This window comes from Histoplasma capsulatum, genomic scaffold (assembly GCF_000149585.1).
Source record: "Histoplasma capsulatum NAm1 scaffold_7 genomic scaffold, whole genome shotgun sequence".
Lineage (NCBI taxonomy): Eukaryota > Fungi > Ascomycota > Eurotiomycetes > Onygenales > Ajellomycetaceae > Histoplasma > Histoplasma mississippiense.
This window is the reverse complement of record NW_001813976.1, coordinates 855,908-871,764: the sequence shown is the minus strand read 5'-3', so window position 1 is coordinate 871,764 and position 15,857 is coordinate 855,908. Positions and strand designations below refer to the sequence as shown.

Sequence of the window (15,857 nt, the reverse complement as noted above, 5' to 3'; positions counted from 1 at the left end):
GAATGAACAAAGCCCCCGCAGACTTTGCACTCGTCATCCCCGTTCAGTGGATCATACAGGCTCAGATGAAATACAAACTCCTTCCGCGCTGTTGTATACTGCAAATTATTCTTGTTACCAACTCCAAAAACCTCCGGGCAGATCCGATGCATCCTCACCCTCAGTTGCTGCAGGTACGGCACATACCTCCCGATAAGAGGGCAGATATGTTCACTATCCGAAGCATGTCCTGGCTTAGCACCATCCACACCTCGCGCCAGAAACGCCGATCCGCATGTGTCCAACTCCAGAACCCTCAAACGTTCGACAGGGATACTCCTGCACATAAGCGCAATTGCATCCGCGTGTAAGTAACTCTTCATATGCTCGAATAGATTCTCCGGAATGGTGCGCACACTCAATTCTCCTTCGGCTTGGAAACGGAATCTGGTCAAAGTTTTCAATGTGCCCAACCAACTGGAAAGACGATTCATATCTGCTCTTGTCTTTTCGGTCCAGTCCGCGAGGATCTTGAATCTCTCCGGGATAATCTGGTGCGTCTCGGGGTCGATATGGGCGGCCCATCCTGAGTAGCCGGTCAGACAGATAGCGAGACTCGATGTCCGAGTTGATATTGGGCCAATGGGCCCATCCACTAGTTCTGATTCCGATTCTGATACCGTTCTTGCTCGTGTACACGTAACCTCCTTATATTGAGGTTGATGCTCCGGTCCACTATTTCCCGGTGTAGCCATTTCTCGCTTCTGCAGTGCGAGAAATTTCGTCAAGCCAGTCGCGGAGAGTTTGACATCTTCCAGCAGCACTGCTGATGCAATGCAGTACCAGTATTTGCTGATGAGTAGCCTGTCCAGATTGTTGGCTCTGAGTTCGTCGGCGCCTACATATTGGAGAATTTCTCGCAGGATCTCCGGGGGAAGGGCTGTTAGGTAGCCCGTGTCATTGCGACTGCCCTTGCTGGAGATGGCATAGTTGTCGTCGCTCACTTCCACTCGCGACGGCATGGATTCAATGAATAACGATGTTTATAAATCCAATTTAATATGGCGTTATTTCCCCCCCCTTTTTTTTTTTTTGTCTAAGGTTGGTTGGCACTTTGGAACGACGGTTTTATCGAGATGAATTAATAGCAGTAAGGAGGGTAAATATTTTGCTTTTTATCTTCCCATGCAAATATATCAAACTGAATGAAAAGTGGAGGTCATGAGAAAGAAATTTACAAAAAGACGGGAAAATGAGCTATTGACTCATATCTGAAGGATTCGAGGGATTCTTCGTTTAGCTTCAGCTCGCGACTTAGAATCTTACATATATATTTATGTATGCCGTTCCGAGAAGTCATCATTACGATGTGTTAATCAAACCGGCATTCTATACATAGATCAAGGTAAATTAGCCCCTTACCTCCAGCAGAAAATACCACGAGCTGAAAATACAAACCACTAACAGAATCCCTCTGATTCAATTGAATGTCGAAAACTTTTTTTCAACATCCTGTACTACTGTGCACAACCGTTGCTAGTGGTGCAGTTTCACAGATGGGAAACACTCAGAACAGAATTTTAATCATCCGCTCATGTCATCAGTATCGCGGTCTCGGATCTGTGCGAATGTTTGGATAACCCAAGGGAGATCATGGGATGGATGGATTCATATTGATTTCCGCGACACGTTTCGTCGTCCAAGTGAGTGAGTGCAGGGATCACGGGGAGGAAAGGCATATTTTGACAGGGGTGACAGAATCATGTAGTCCTCGACCGGTGTAACAGTCCATTGGACCGTTGAGACCTCAGAAGTTATTAGGCACTTTGTCTAGGATATGGAGAGAGATGGTAGGAATATGTTCGAGAGGAATACACGCATGAGACCGGGATGCTCAAAAGGCTTCTCGGCTCGGCTCTTTGACTGAATTAACTTATGAATGACCGTGTTTGTGATTACCTGTGTACTTCTAGCTTTGCCAGGACCAAATTGCTCTTACTTGCTGTGCAACTAGCATGTGGTGGGAGGGTTATTCAACCGTGGCCTCCTTGATTGACACATCCGCTGAGAACGGATCTAAAGTATGAATTGCTAATGGCCGATGATATAGGCTAGGATCACAGTGCTCAACAACTCGCCATGATATTGAACACCTTCAAGCTGGCTTTGGGAACTTCGGGGGGGGGGGAAGGGGGGCAGCAGTGACTATTTTCAAGAAACACCGCAGATGCCTGTCTGTAGGAGCCCTTGATGTTTGAGAACTTTGACGCATATTTACTTGGTTCAGTCGGAGCCCCTGGTGCGTGCATGGAAAATACAAACATTAATCCATACCTATCACCAATAGATGCCACATGAACCTAACGGAGCTTGGGCTAACTAATTTTCAATAACCCTCTCGTCCTTTCTTCCCAATTACGATACTCCAGACGTACCTGACGATATCTTGCTCCGGGGTCTGTCTTCAACTAGTAATATGCCGACCACGAGAGCAATATACAAACTCCAACCAGCAGCAACCAAGATCTTCGCTCTGCGGCTACCAACCCAGAGGATTCAATTGGGTAATTGCCCCCGAAAACCCTGAAGGGGAGTATGCAGGGCACAGTGGACGCAGCCATGCCAGCAAGCTGTAGGAAATGGTAAGGGATGTTTCCATCTTTACCCGACATGGAGCTGGCTAGAAGCTGAAATTGTATTTTGCTCACCATCTTCTCCCGTAGGATCATATACACGTAAGAAAGTTATGGACTGCGTCTAACGGGCTTTTCCAGGAATGAAGAGACCTGGAAACGCCCCTTTGCGGATGGCTACCATTGCACCGTCAAGGATAGTTGATACAATCTGGCTTATCACATCAGGATTATCAAAAATCACATATCAACTACTTCGGGGACCGGAGAAGCATATCGCTATTGTCACGAAGAGCAATGTGCAGAGGAATGGGTTGGTTATCTGGAATGAAGTTGCGGCAGGGGGTCGCAGCTCAGTGCGCTAATATGTTGTTGGTGGATGTATGACGACGAGAATGATGCTGAAAGCCAAAAGTTTGATACGATTGTTACAACAAGTTTGAACCATGTCGTTTTGTATATTCACATTTTATCATACAAGCTTTTGAAAACAACCGGGAAAGGGGCTGGTGAGATCCGCGCAGGACTCCACTCTACTCAAGCCATTATCAAGTCGTCGATATATTCTTTCTGATATTGCAGCAACGCCTGCAGGATCAGTTGGCATAGCCCCCAACGGGGAATCTTGCTCGCACGCGCGAGAACGCATCCATATTCAAGCCAATTCACGATTCAGCTTTCAATCGGTATCCCCTTGGTGTTTTTTACTTCCCCTTTACTGTACTTTCTAATATCCGTTGACGGAAAGAAATCTTTTTTTAAAACACATCATCAATCCCTTAGCCCGCTTTTGACAGCAGCTGACATGCTCTAGTGGCTGGGAGAAAAAGCTGTTACGGCCGAACTTGTAAACTCTGTAGAATTCGTCGCGAGCGACGGGTAGGGATCGCGGACGGGTTTGGGATAAGGATCACAGAAGAGCTATCTACGGAGTAGTTGCGTAGCAATCGGTATTAAACGGTAACTCCGGCCAACACTACAGCGTATCCTGAATCCATCTACGGAGTAGACTATATATAGTGTTGAACATTGCTCCACCCTGCAGTGGCAGTTACCAATAGAAATGAGATAAGAAAGGGTACCGTCAAGATCCACCAAGATGTGGTAATATCCTTTTGGAGAGGGGTGGGATTTGAATCCACCACCTTCCTGACTTAGCGGTGGTGATGAACAGCGCCTAACACTACGCCATCCACCCCCCTGACATGTACGATGCGTACATCTGTAGAATTGATCTTTCCCCCGTTGAGCGCTGGGAGTATGAGGAAATTTAAAAATATTTAACTTAAATAAGCTAGAAGAATGAAAAGCATTCAAGGCATCAAAGAATAAAAAATATACAAGACAAAAGAAAAATTAACCGTCCCTGGGAAGGCTCGAACTTCCAACCTCTCGATTAACAGTCGAACGCGCTAACCAATTGCGCCACAGAGACTGCTTGGTGCTGGCGAAACGCCACAGAATTAACATTCCTTGACTGAAAATATTTATTAGGTCATCTTGGCTTCGCTCCTTCATTCCAAGTGAATTCTGAGCCCGAGTAACTAAATCCTACCTGCTACTCATCTAGCCTTTCTAATGCTGGCGAAGAGAGAGAGAATATTCCCGTCCGCGCCCCTTACCCTACATTGTGTTATCTCTTATCTGTTTCCCTTTTTTCCCAAGCTTTCATTTGAAATTGATGGAGTTTTTAGGCTGACAAGTTCGTATTAAACTTCACAGGGCTGAGTTGATAGTAGTCTGCCGATGCGGATACCAAGAATGAGGCAATCCGATATATGGAGGATGGGCGATCTTTTTTTTTTAAGTCAACGTCGCTAACCTCGCAAGGCTTGCATGGACTTTGTCGTGACGCATAGTACCTGAAATAGCACCTGAACCGCACCTACTTTTTGCTAGCATCCGTTGTACTCATGACGGAGGATATTTAGCTGCCCAGAAACAATAAGCAAATGAGTAACCAATTTTGATCAAGAATAAATTAGGAAGACGGTATTCAAACGATATTGAAATCATGCATAACATATTTTAAAATGGTACCCTGCGGCAGCGGATCGGGGGTGAAACCAAGCAAAAGCATGTACATGTAAATACCCAATTGCCTTTTGAGTAATTGAAACTGTTAAATAAATGGGGCCAGAATACGGAGTATATACGGCTCTCTTCCAATACCGCCACGGTGTATTCATTCCACTTCCATATTACCCTACTCCCAGCGATGTTAATACACTCAATCAACCCATTCCTCACTTTGCGCTGTCGCTCTGGTGCAAGCTCCTGTTTAGGGCCTATCTGTAAGTCACTGTCACGGGCTTGTACGGCTCGTCAACGCTTTATATGTATCGGCTGCTGCAGGGAGTCGGAAGTACACAATGCGGCAGCAGGTCCAACTGATACAAGCAGACGTGTTTGCCAAGCGGGCAAGTCACTGGAAGCTATTCGAGCTGTCATTTGCAACGGCGAGATAGATGAGGGGAGAGAAGAGGGCACTGGCGATTAATGCCACATAGGGGATGTAATAGGTACAGTACAAGCTTTGAAGATGCTCGGCGCAAACTGGCTACAGCAAAGAAACCAAGGAAATAGGGAACACATGTAAGGTAGGGGGTTTCCAGGACTCCTGGCAGATATTATGAGGGTTTCCCCGTTTGTATATTTTGATGCTCAGATCAAACAGCGATGAGATAGCAACGTACCGCCATCCTTGAAGGTCTGTAGGGTAGATGGTGATTTAATCCGCCATGCCCATGCTGGACGGGATGAATTGAGGCAAGCGTAAGTTTGAGGATAACCCGATTTAGCGCACCAGTGAGGATGTCTGAGGGAGAAAAGACGGGGCCGAAATGTTGAAAGACATTCCCAAGATATCAAATGGGACAATCTTGAAATATGAACTGCAAGGCTTGAGAAATTCTTTACATCCAGAGGCCAGCTTCTAGCCTAGTGCGGATTCATGGTATCTTCTTGACCCAAGGTTCTCAATGAATACTCCTGTTGGACTTCAAGGCATGAAATGAAAATTATGAACTTAAGACTGTGTTAACTGGGGAATTCTCCTTTTAACCGGGTGATAAAGTCCAATTTTACAACTCCGGCAACGTAAATTCGAGAAAGCTCCTTTGCCATTGAGGATTCTGAACAATGTTGTAGAGTGTAGCGGGCTCCTGCGTAGCAGAGGAACCCCCTTAATTATTCTTATTACCGGACGAGTATTGCCGCGGCGTCACCGGGAGAGTATCTCCGATCCCATCAATGGATGTAGCTATGAAAAGCGAAATAATGTACCGTATATTCGTCGTTGACCATGAATCCAGAGACTTTGGGTTAAAGCTTTCGGCGGAAACTAGTCTAAACTGACCAGGCCTTCCTACTGACGAAAACATCCATGGATATCGTCCTCCTCTTGAGGAATAGGGAACCCCTGGACAAGTTGCAATGCTCATCCTTCGTTGATACAAATGGGGTCTCTACCTTTCCCTAACGTGTCGATCAACCCAACTGTCAACATATGAGCCTCAGCTTCCCAAGTCTTTTCTTCTACGGAAACCATGGGGATATACCTGCTAAATCTTGTGTCCATCCGCATTGCTATAGCGGAGATAATACAAGTATGATCGATGGGGCTCTGGGGTATTTCTAGCATGTCTTCTGCCGGTTCTTGGGATCTATCTATCCTATTCGGGCTGATTTCGTCTGGTTCTACGTGGTTCAACACTCGTCGAGGGAAATTTGAGCCGTCCCCTCCATAAACACACCTAGATGCATAAGAAAGGGAGAAAGAACAAACACGGGGAAAAAAGGAGACAAACAATATGGGTTATATTGAATGGGAAATATAAATATATAACCAATATAAGCGACGCTTGTGTATCATTCATTCATCGTCAAAAAACACATAAATGCTAAGAAAAGTATTGGAAATTGATTTGGCCCGAGAACAACACGAAACATATGAAGATTTAATTTAGTTCAACCCTAATCCTCCACCCCAAAACCAAGCCCAAACCCATTCAAATCCGCACCCCACGTTTCCCCCCTCCCCCCGCGTGAAGCCCCCTGGCTCCAATTTCTCACCGCCAAGGTCCCAATCAAACAACCCAACAAGCCGCCAGACATCTCACCAGCCCCGCCGCAACCTCCTTCCCAAGTTGAATGGCCTCATCATCCGCACGGCCCGGCACATGCAGGAATACGACGCTCCGATTGCGACGTTCCAGGTACGCATGCATCAGGCTGGTGTAGTAGATGAACTCGCAGAGGTAGCGGCCGGCATCGTCGGAGAGGCGCACGTCAGCTGTGCGCGGGACGAGTGATTGCCAGGTTTTGAGGAAGTGGGCGCCGGGCGGGGAGGGGCAAGTGGGGGTGTGTGAGGCCGTGGTGGTTATGGTTGTGGTGATTTCGTTGAGCGGGGTTTGCGGGGGTGCGGAAGTTTGGTCTTGTTGTTCGGGTTGAGGTTGCTTGTCCATGTCTGGCGACGGCGACGGCGACGGTGATGACGATGATGATGTGGGACGAGCAGTTGTTGTCGTTGTTGTCGTGGCGTTGGCGTCGGAAGCTGTGGCCGTGGTATCAGTAACGACAGTAGCTGATATCCCCGTCGTAGTGTATACGGTTGTAGACGACTTTCTCAGTGACGGACTTCCATCACCATCAATGCCACCGGCATCGCCACTACCCTCCATCTCATCATCGCCGGGCACGGTACATGGCCCCGGCCTGAGGACCTCTGGCAATCCCATCGCTTTCCAGATCGCTTCGCCATCCTCAAAGCCGACCTGCCCGTCAACATCCGTGAAGCCGTAGTCGTCGCGGTGAGCCATAGTTTCTACGGCGTAGTAGTCCCGCGTGTTCGCCATGCCGATGTGGATGACGAAGTCTGGCGGGCGGCCATCGTGGCCGTTCTTGAAGGCATCTATTATAGCGGGGATGGTAAAGCGGACGGCACGGTAGGAGACGCGGATTGGGACGGGATGGGTGTGGATGAGGATACGGCGGGGAGTGGAGGTGGGAGTGGAGGTGGGGGTGGTCTGGGTGATAGTGATTATTTTTGGGATGGCGGAGGCGATTAGGAAGGAGGGGTTTACGAGGTTGGATTTGAAAGGCTGTTGACGTTGATTAGCTGGGTGGTTTTCCATTGGCATGTACGCTGGCTGTCGATCGGGTGTCATCGGTGCCAAACCTCCACTGCTGTACACGATATACTGTACATGTGGCATTGGCAGGGAGCAGGTTCTACATGAAGTGTGATAATATTGGGCTAAATTTTGAAACTCCCACATACGCCGAAGCCAGTAACGAGTACATGGATATCCTGGACAGACTCCTTGATCGCCACAAGGCTATCCCCAAGCTGCTCTCGCTCCTCAGACGCTGCGGGGCCAAAATCACCCATGATGGATACGAATCCGAGATGGTTGTATGGGCACGAGGGATAAGCAGAGAAGAGTGATATAGAGGTGCCGCAGCCAGATTCCCGTGCCCTAGAACGGCGCGAGATAGAGAGCAACAGGCGGCTATGTTAATGTGTGGTTCGTATTGTCAACGACAAAGCTAACTAGCTGCTGAGAAGCGAGCCGATGAAGATGGACTCCAACAGACAAACAAGACAAACAAACAGCAGAAGTATCTCCCCGTACATATCGGACGTCGGAAGGATAATATGGACCATCGTTTTCCGATGACCTGACAATGGAGGAGTAGCGAAAAGATGATCCACTACGGCGGACTGTTACAGCATCCTCACTATTCTTTCCCCGTCCATTCTTCAATATCATTGATCGGAGAGCTCGAAATACCGGCAGCTTGTCGAAGGTGTCTGGGGCCTAGCCCTGGTCCCCCAGACAAGGGATCAATCCTTAGGGGGACGACATCCTTAAGTGAGATAGCATGTTTAGACAATTCCCATCATCCTTCGTCAAGAAAAGTTTGCCAGCCAGTGAATGTATCGAATACACCCGCACCTCCCTCCTCCACAGGATAAATAAGCAAGCACACTCATACATTTTGGCGGAACACCTGGCGGGAGAGCTCACTCTATAGGATATCAGAAATTGTGATATTTTTGTTATTGACAGGAAATGGAGATACTAGCAAGAACGGGATTATAAAATAGCAGAAGTTAGGTTCCAGGCTGGATTGGTTTGGGAAGCTCCAGGTGAGGTGGTTCCATCCGTAGCATCAATCATGCAAGCAACATGTAACTAACCCACAGACTCCTTGACGGAGTTGACACTTCACTTCAGCATACAACCACAACTACAATGCCCACGGCAACGTCACAGCGACGGTGGAGCGAGACAATGGGTCGAAAGACGGACTGGGCTTAAATCAATCTGCCACTGATGTGTTGTAATTACTGTATATTAGTATTTGATTTAATCATTCTCCATGGTTGTTTGACACTGATAGATTGTATGCATGCCTGTACGGAGTATGTAAGCTGCAGGGTTAGTGAAAGTCGAAACTGATTGACGGACTCTAAACCTTGCCTCCTTTTGTATGTATGTACAGTACAATAACTATGTTATTAACTACACATAGGGAGAGCATTCATCAATCTTTCAAAGAACTCAAGCAAAGAACAAGACCATTGTTTGCCTGGCTGCAGATTAGATGGAACAAAATCAGCTGCTTTGTGGCGGTGTGTTCTGTATATAGAATGCGAAGATGCAGCAGGCCCACAGAGAGAAGAGAAATAGAGACATTCCAGGAACAATCCTGGATAGCTGTGCATGACACTGTTTTGCACTCTTGTACTCCGTACTCCGTACTGTAGTTACTAACTAGTACACAAGTCAGGCTGATGATTGTCTGCAGATCGGGCAGCGGCTTGTCCCTCGAGATCTCTGTGCTGGGACAATGGACAGCTATATAACATGCATACATACAGGGCCTCGTCATAATTGTCAGTGCAGCTTTCCGGATCCATGGGACGGATGAAGGCACAGGACATTGCAGTAGCAATTGCAACGGAAATAAGCTTCTTTCTATTTAATTTTATTTCATTTTTTATTGATTTATTTTGCTACCTATACCACCCATCAGTTGTCGGTATTATTTCTCCTTCCATCGGGCTAAAGACAGATGCAGTATGCATGAGGCAACTAGGGGGTGGCGTGGAACAAGTTGATTGACGGTGGTTTGGGATAATATCCCCTGACATGGGCTCTGTTGGTTGGTGAAAGCAACCAGCGTGTTGATGATGCAGACGGAGTCGAGCTGCAGAAGCTCACAGAGCTTTGAATGAGCCTTTTTTGTTTTTTCTTTTCTTTTTTTTTTTTTTTTTTGGCGAACCTGCATCCTCTGGACAGGAACAAGCAGCGCCTGCATGCGCATCCCTGTAGCTGTAGCCCAGTATCTCGACGGGAACGGAATGCGCGAGTATCTTTCACTTTTTATGGCTTGGGTCTTGCCGTCGGTTGACAGAGGAACCCGGCCATCCATTGATTCATGGACTCGATGTTTGGTTTTCAGAGAAATTAAAAAAAAAGAGAAGGTTAAATGTTATATTCGAGGAATTTCCCCGATTGCCTGGGCCCCCTCGCAACTTAACCTCGTGGAAGCACAATTTCAATCGACCAATTCCAACAATGTTATGTGACTCCGTCCTGTATCCACACCTACGTTACTTTACCGCCAGCAGACCGGCAGACCAGCAAAACCAGCTCATCCATTCATCCATTCATCTCCTCTCTGAGAATGAGATCTCCGCCGCCGCAACACCGCACCAAATGGTACGGTAACGGTAACGTATTAACGCTTTGTAAGAAACCAAAAATGAAGGAGCAGCAGGGAAAAAGAAAAAAGAAAAATACCGAGTCATATCACGCGCCACAAACGCGCGAACGCGACACGTCCAAACTAACCAATCATATTTCACAAGCTGACTGACATTTTCGCGTTTCGAGCCGCGCTCTGACGCCAGGAACACGCGCGCGCGCGCATTCCCGACGTGTGTTTTTCGCGCAAAGCACCCGTTTTAGGAGAAGAATAGAACAGGAAAAAACAAAAACCAAGCGGGTTGTTTTCGGCAAGGGAACTAGTATTCGATACAGTACATATGCGCACGGAAACCCTGCGACGACATAACGTACGGTAAAAAAACAACTTTTTTTAAAAGACGGCGGAATAGAGGACTGCCCTTGGTGGATTGTCGGGGCGGTTTCGAGGCAGGAAGTTCGAAGAAGGGCGTTTCTTTCCTTTGGGCATCAAAGAGTAAACCAGGGCCCGCTGAGATTTCTTCTTTTTCTTTCGCTTCCTTTTCTTGGGTGAGGAATCAAGATGGAATCTGCTGCAGGAGATGGATGATATGGAAACTTTACGTCATGGAAAGCCGGCTCTGGGAAGCTTCGTATCTGCGGGGATGGTACCGAAGAACTCTGTAATTGGTACGGATTAATCAGCATGCAGAACACAATGTTCCTTCAACAGCTTTCTTTCTTTATTGTCTTCCCGCTAGCACCGTTGTTGGCCCGACATGGGGCTTGGTAAATGCAAGGTAAACTACGGAGTACGCCACGACGGGGCTGTCCGTTTAGCACACAAGACAGCGCAAGATGCGTCCATGGAAGCAGCCTCAGACACCTTCGAAGGGAAAACAATTCATGGAGAAGAACTTTGAAGAAGGAATGAAGTTCTTGTTTGATGTGTGGCTGGTTGGATAGATAGTCATTTTATGACGATGAGAGAATCCGGGTGTCTGGGAAAGTGGGAAACCTGTGCTTGGATTGGGGTTTCAGCCAGAATGGCGGAATCAATGGACAGAGGCAATGGGCAGCAACTTGGATTCTTGTACATCTGTAGAGAAAACATAGATAGCGCATTGGGACAGATTATAACGAGCTGCACGGAGTACTCCGTACTTGAGAGGGATATTTCACTGGATTTCGCTGCCCGATATTTTTGGAGATGTCGAGATGTCCAATTCAATACACTGGAGCATTACACTGGAGGCACTCCACCACAGTACGTAGGGCGTAAAGACACTGTAAAGACGCTGAAATGCATCGGGTGGTACCTGTTCGCACCGCCAAACCTTGGTGTGGCCACTGGTCACGCCCGGTGGATGCCCTTTTCGTGCCCACTGTTCCCAGCCATCGCCCGGCCCATGCCAAGGCACGAGGCGACTCCCTCCACAACCTCCACGACGCCCAATTCCACATCCACCTCCTCCCGCCTCCCGCCTCCCACCGACATCCCACACCCCATTTGATATTCCTTTCTTCCTAGTCGTATTATTTTATTTTCCTGGAATTCTCATTAGCTGAGCAGGGCGGTGTCTGCTCACTCGAGACGGCCGCCTCATCTCAGAGGTTGTTCCCGTCCGCGCCGCCGCTTACCCCGTCCTCCTGACTAACTTACCTCCACGATCTGTCGCTATCCCCAAGTCCTCGCCTGGTGCTGCCCTTAACATAGATTGACTCCTGTGCTGGACCTTCTTCACCTTCTCCTCCGTTCGTTCAACTCTCCAAATATCCCTTTCTTCATCCGATTCAGTTCTCCAATTCTCTCTCCCTGTCAATCAATCACGCACCCCCAACTTCATCAATCAACCTGCGCCAAGTGGTCTCTACCTAGGACCTTGTTCGCTTCGGTCCGTTCAAACGCGAACGAACGATTTTTAGTTCTTATTCCTGAACGTGCCGTCATTTCAGCGGTGTGAGGGGACCCTGAAGAACGTCGCAGGCCTGTTTAGCCCTTTTCTAGTCCTTTTTCATCCTTTTTTAATCCTTTCCTCTGCCGCCCCAGCCATCCATTTCTCCCCTGCTCTCTGCATCCCACGAGCCCACTCCCGCCCGAAGGAGGACTCGACAACTGGGCCAGCGGGCACGATCCTCCTCTTTTCTCCTCGTCAACCGCTGCACTCCCCCGCCGCCCTCCTATACCGGGCCCCTCTTATCCTCCAGTGCTCAACTCCTCTCTGGCTCTCTCTCTCTCGCGCGCGCTCCTTCCCCTCTTGGTCGCATTTTGGCTTCGAGTTACTTGTCCCCCTCTCGCCCTGGACAAGCCAATTCAACTTTTGCGGTCAATTTGCCAATTGATCTGGATCCGACCGGCCATTTTCAGACCTTCTCGTCGTTTCCGTCGCTGCGACGTTGGAGCCCGTTCGTTTTAAAACAAACGCTCTTTTTTGGAACAGTCAATTCCCATAAACGAACGTCCGACGCGATACCCTCCCCCCTCCTCTTTTCGTCCCAACCTTTACTTTTTTGGTTCTCCTTTTTTGTCGCTGGCCACGATGCTTGCCAATTACTGCGATTCCTGATAGCGAAACCATATGCGGGTGCGACTTGGCCGTCTCTCATCCACAATAACACACCCGTTCTTAACACCCACACACCACGACACTCACAACTACTCGGCCCTATTAAATTCTCCCGATTCTTATCATCCAGACATTATTATAACGAGAACCACGACTGCCAAACTGGCGACACTGCGGATCTATATTTCTTATTAACACGACTACATGTTCTTTTCCTTTGTTCAACCCAATCCCTTGCCATTGCCATCTTTGGTCGGATTTTGAACCCGGGAAAATCACGTTGTGATGTGTTCTTTTTCTTGCGTTCTGCTGGACAATGTACAATTGAGAGCTTAGGGATTTTTTTTTAAAAAAAATTTTTTTTTTTAATTTTATACCTCACGCATCAACGACGATCGTACTTCGACATCTTTATAATAGTCATATCTTTTGCTATTTTGAGATGTACATGGACTGAAAAACGAGGACTACGAAATAACGCGACTACGATTTGATCTTCTGGGCAAACTTATTCACTACTACTTTCGTTGAATAGGTTTTTTCTTCTCCATTCAGCTATCAATTGCCGAACCATTCACCATTTGTTTGGACGTCCATCACCCTGAGAAAAATCAATAAAAAGATAAAAAGATATTAAAAACAGTTTCAAAAAGGAAAAAAAACATGGCCTACAGGCAACCAGGGCTGTCCCGGACGCTTCCCAAGGACTTCACATTTTACGCTGGAGATGAAGAAAATCGACCTAGGACTCCAGATCGACCGACCAAAGAGCTGACCATCCCGCCGCCGCCCCACCATTCTTCATGCCGGTTCCGCAGACCTCGACTCACCATCTCAACCCAGCGCGAACTTTTCTGCTCACCAGATATTCCATTGCCATCAATCGAGCTCTCGCACGATCCGTCGGCCTCTGTAGCTGGCATTTTTGACGGTGCCGTGACTCAACCGATGACTGAGAATGCACTTCAAGTTCCACCGCGAGGCAGGGTCGATCCTAGAACGCCTCCAGCTCAAATCCGGGGCACCCCTGTTGACGAAAGGCCTTGCTGGACTTATGGCGATACAGGAGACTGCAGTCATCCCATACCACGACCATCGTCTGCTTGTTCCAATTTCTCGGATTCTTCTGCTGCGTCTTCTACATCTTGCATGTCGTACGCGTCGATGGGAGGAAGTTGCACGAGCCCAGAAAAGCGAAATCCAGGATCCTTTCATTTCGTATCCCTTCACCAGCTGCAAGCAAGAGCCGGAGACTCGTTCCAAGCCCAAATATCGTCCACGGGAAACCTGGTAAGACACCAACTACCAGACCGAGATGGACTTCCGAGATGGACAACCACCTGTGGAATACGTATCAAATATATCTACAGGATCCCAGAATCACCCCTTTCAAAATGGTTCCGGGGAGTTTACCCCCTTTGGGAGTCTCTCATCGCGTTGCCCGCGAAGCTAGGAAAGCTTGGTCTAGAAAAAAAGGCCCTGTTCAAAGGAAAGGTCCTTCAACAGTAACTTCCGTTTCTGGTCCTGTTTTATTTATGGACGGACGTGGTGGTTACCGAAAAAATCAACAAGCAACCCACGACTCCGCGACACGAAGTGGAAGTACTACGCCAACTGCCAAGGTTGCACCTCCCAAACCAGCGTGGCCCAGGTCTGACTCCTTTGCGAGAAGACGTTTAAAGGATCTTTGCAAACGGAAATTTTCAATCGGGCCCCATTATCAACGACTGCTTCAATCCCGTAGCCCGTCTCCTTTCTTGGAAACGTCCCCCGAATCGGCTACTGGAATTCCGTTACAATTGGGAGTATCTCATCGGAAAGCCGCCTCATTCGCAACCCGAGATCTTGGAGTCTCACTGGTGTCCAGTTTCCTGCCAACTCAGGTTGCAGAATTGGGACCGCCAACGAGTGATCTCAATAACGGGCCCCAAAATGATTGGTTCAACAATATTTCGCGTGACCACGAACAACCAACCCGGACCCCTAAACATTTTCACAGCCACTCGTCATCGTCTCTCGGCGACTACAGCAGCCACATCACAACTAGTTCCCTTTGCGACGAAATTCCTCGCCTGGGATCTCCATTTATGTACCATACTTGGGGCCCTGATAGCTCCCGCCGTCGTCTCCGTTCTGCCACACCGGCTAGTCAGTTTGACACAATCCACACAACTAGCTCAAAAACCCGATCACCTGGAGGACGCATAGATCAGTTTGGAAACGCCCACAAACGACGGGCCCTGCACCAGTTGGAAGATGAGTTGGACTCGAGCGGCAGCAGCCTCCAACGTCCATTCCCTGACCTCATCCACCAACCCAGGTACAATGATAATATGGGCCAACGGCGTGTTCGCGTGCGGAACAGGGGCATCACCACTGGCGCAATTGGTGGTTCACGAGGACGGTTGGACCAGCTTTTCAACCCTCCAGCGCATTTTGCGGAGTTTCGCGGCTCTTCCACTTCACTTTCTACTGGTACGGCTTCCACGACTAGTTCTACTACCGTTACGGCCACTACGACGGGGGCTTCCGATGACGGACAGAAAATGCAGCCACAGGATAATAATATCAATAATATTAATAATACTAGCCACCATTTGCGACACGGTGATGATATCAAGCGACTGGGTTCCCCTTTCCACTCTGACCCCTTCAATAAGTACAACAACCGGAAACATCTTACTCCATCCCACCCCCCGCGGCACGCGCCTTCGCTCTCTGATCCGTTTACCTCAACTTCCTTTGCCAGCATGCCCTCTGCTACTGCTAGGAATCTAGAACAACGTCACCCCGTACTAATGTCGAATTGTCAGGAAACCCCCAACAGTGAGAGTGCCATGACCACGCCCCGTGCGTACTTTGACGAAGAAAGGGGAGGGAAAGGAGGTTCGGGTGTTGGCATGAGCGTGAGTGCTGGGCCGGCAAATGGCGATGGTTTTAAGCTTGATACGCTTGATACGCCCAACACACCTTTCTCCTAG

General features: G+C 48.3%; 3 protein-coding genes and 1 non-coding gene across 4 annotated transcripts in view; 1 reads left to right on the top strand and 3 right to left on the bottom strand.

Moving 5' to 3' along the window:
- HCAG_05897 (predicted protein) overlaps window positions 1–1,001 on the bottom strand; it is a gene marked incomplete at both ends in the record, with an annotated part of 1,325 nt that extends 324 nt beyond the window's left edge. Inside the window, one exon of the mRNA XM_001538242.1 lies at window positions 58–1,001. Coding sequence (XP_001538292.1) covers window positions 58–1,001 — 944 coding nt within the window. The remainder of the gene's footprint in view (window positions 1–57) is intronic.
- Window positions 1,002–3,973: 2,972 nt separating this feature from the next.
- On the bottom strand, window positions 3,974–4,047 carry HCAG_09400. Its single transcript has one exon. It is a non-coding gene; the product is annotated as a tRNA-Asn (tRNA).
- Window positions 4,048–6,700: 2,653 nt separating this feature from the next.
- HCAG_05896 (conserved hypothetical protein) lies at window positions 6,701–8,004 on the bottom strand (the record flags this gene model as incomplete). The annotated part of the gene is made up of 2 exons (XM_001538241.1): window positions 6,701–7,813; window positions 7,894–8,004. The coding sequence occupies 2 exons, from the start codon at window positions 8,002–8,004 to the stop codon at window positions 6,701–6,703; spliced, it is 1,224 nt and encodes a 407-aa protein (XP_001538291.1).
- A 5,535-nt stretch (window positions 8,005–13,539) lies between these two features.
- On the top strand, window positions 13,540–15,857 carry HCAG_05895 (predicted protein; the record flags this gene model as incomplete). Its single annotated transcript, XM_001538240.1, has 3 exons — window positions 13,540–14,166; window positions 14,559–15,024; window positions 15,085–15,857. The coding sequence occupies 3 exons, from the start codon at window positions 13,540–13,542 to the stop codon at window positions 15,855–15,857; spliced, it is 1,866 nt and encodes a 621-aa protein (XP_001538290.1).